We start from the raw sequence: 2,500 nt of genomic DNA, 5'->3' as shown, positions 1-2,500 counted from the left end.
AAAACTAGTTTTCTGCTTGGTTGTATAGTTTCCTGTGTAAAATGAAAAGGACTGGAGATTACCTCTTCTGAGTACCATTTAAATATATGGCAGGAACCTTTTTCTGTGCTGCCCTGCATAAAAATTTTGCTAATTGGATGCTATTTATGACAAAAGATGTGTGGTAAATATGACAGAGGTGATACAGTTTTTTGATAATGAAGAACAGGGCCTTTCTGAGGGGAGTGTTGAAGGGCACACCGTTAAACAGCTTGCATACATTCTCACCTTTTTCCTTTTTTCTACCCTGACACCCACTTTCCAGGGTACATCAGCATTAAGTGACACTGTAATCATAAATTGAAAATGATACTTCCAGAGGAATTGGCAAACTTGACATTTCATTATATTTGTTAACACATGCCACAAATGATTGTTAGTGAGGAAATTCCATTTCCCTCTCTCCATCTCCAATCAGATTTAATTTGAAAATTTTCAGCCTCCTCCGGCTAATTTGCAATTAAGACAATTTTGTTTGAATATGTAGTAATGTCATTACCATTCCACCAAATTAGCAAGGAGACTAAAGGTCAGTGTAAAATTTTCCAGCTGGCTGGAGCCTCTCAGCTGAGATTTGGGAGTATGGGGAAAAAAAAAAATTCTGGCAGCAACAGAATAGCAACTTTCTCGAAGTCCTGTTGGTTGAAAACATTGCATCCTTCATTATTGCTGCTGTAGTTGCTTCACTGGGGGCTACACCTGTTTTAACCACAGGGGCAGTCAATAATCAGCAACTGGCTTTTTATTTAAGGAAATAGACTTTCGCAGAAGTCTGGTAGGACAAGAAGGAGTTAGTCCTAAGTAACACTGCAGTAGATTATTAGATAACCTCTAACAGCATCCTCTAATTAGAGTTCTTATGATACAATTTCATCCTGTAATTAGTTGAGATTGGCTGCTTCCTTTTGCAGCTTATTAGTGGCAACACAGCTGTAGAAGTGAATCCACTCTCATTTGTCAAACCTTTTTAAGTCTTTTTCTCTTGTCTCTACCTTTTTCCTGCCCTTCTCTTGGGCCTTTGCAGCTAAATCTGGTGTCTAGTGTCACCATGTCGAAGAACATGTTGGAGACATCCCCACAGAGCTTACCTCAAACCCCTACCACACCAACGGCCCCAGTCACCCCGATTACCCAGGGACCCTCAGTAATCACCCCAGCCAGTGTGCCCAATGTGGGAGCCATACGAAGGCGACATTCAGACAAATACAACATTCCCATGTCATCAGGTAGGATATGAATGCTCAGTAGAGCTCTTTTACTTTGGGAGAGGAAAACTATAGCTGAAGCAACTGTACATGAGCCATTCCAGAGCACATGGAAACTCAAGTCATGACTTATGGAGTGATAATTGTTTTATTCCTGGTAAATGCGGATAGGGGTGATTCCCTAAGCACATCATGATGAATTGTTCTGAATGCTTGTTCAGGAAAGAAAGCTCTCCCCATTAGAGACAGGGAGAGATGTGGGGTCCGGACGGGCCCAGAGGATCACCTCAATTCGGTGAGATCCTTTGATCTCCGAGGGGAGAGTGTGGCAACACGACATCTGCAAGTAATGCTGAATGAGAGGGGTGTCTGGGAAGCACTGTTGCCTTACGCAAGACAGCTCTTTGCGGGAATCGATCTTTCTCAAGGTGCTTCCTAGTGAAATCCTAGCACAGCTCCTGATGCCCACACGCTACTTCGCTTAAGATGCATAGGAGAGGCGCAGTTGGCGTGGGACACAAATATACCTTCTCGCTCCTGCGGCTCCCTCCTCCCTCGCCCCTCCCCCACCCCTCCCCCCAGCCCCGGGGAGTCTGGATAATCACAGTCACACGTTGTAACCATGATTAGCCCAGACCCCCTCTTTCACAAAAAGTGAAGTTATTTTCAACATGGGCGCTTGTGAGGGTTCTGTGTTTCCTTTGTTAGAAGGGCCACAGATGCTAAGAGATGATCAGTCCTGTGGGTCTTTACGAAGTATGAGATGAGACAAGCCAAGATTATGGCTGGGGTGGGGAGGGGGCAAAAGTCCATGTGAGAACATGCCTAAACCACCCGCTTAAAAGAGGACCTGGCAGTTGGAAAAATCCTCAGGCCAGCTGGTCACACGTTCCCCAAGTATCGCCAACGACTAGGGACGCTTCATTTGCACTCCACGTCAGAAATGGCCTTTTCCATATAATTCAATTCCACTGTCATGCTTTGTGCTTTCACTAGTCAGTGGCTTTCTCACTGAATCACTTCACCAATACTAGGGGAAAAAATATGAAAAAATCAATGATCTGCAGTGGGAATTATTAGCAGAATTAACACCTCGTTTTTATCTTTGTAGAGATTGCCCCAAACTACGAGTTTTATAAAAATGCAGATGTCAGACCTCCATTTACTTATGCAACTCTCATAAGGCAGGTAAGTCGAAGGAAAAGGGAACGTTGCCTGATGAAATTAAAATTCATTAATGCTTAAAGAAAAGGCTT

General features: G+C 43.6%; 1 protein-coding gene across 11 annotated transcripts in view; it reads left to right on the top strand.

The window, feature by feature from the left end:
* Positions 1-2,500, top strand: part of FOXP2 (forkhead box P2) — a 1,129,496-nt gene that overhangs the window by 1,095,535 nt on the left and 31,461 nt on the right. For all 11 annotated transcript variants that reach the window (XM_074367186.1, XM_074367190.1, XM_074367187.1 and 8 more), the window contains 2 exons: positions 1,064-1,265; positions 2,356-2,432. In XM_074367186.1, coding sequence (XP_074223287.1) covers positions 1,064-1,265; positions 2,356-2,432 — 279 coding nt within the window. The remainder of the gene's footprint in view (positions 1-1,063; positions 1,266-2,355; positions 2,433-2,500) is intronic.

Source organism: Camelus bactrianus, chromosome 7 (assembly GCF_048773025.1).
Source record: "Camelus bactrianus isolate YW-2024 breed Bactrian camel chromosome 7, ASM4877302v1, whole genome shotgun sequence".
Lineage (NCBI taxonomy): Eukaryota > Metazoa > Chordata > Mammalia > Artiodactyla > Camelidae > Camelus > Camelus bactrianus.
Note: the sequence above shows the minus strand (reverse complement) of the source record. Positions and strands in the feature narration are given on the sequence as shown.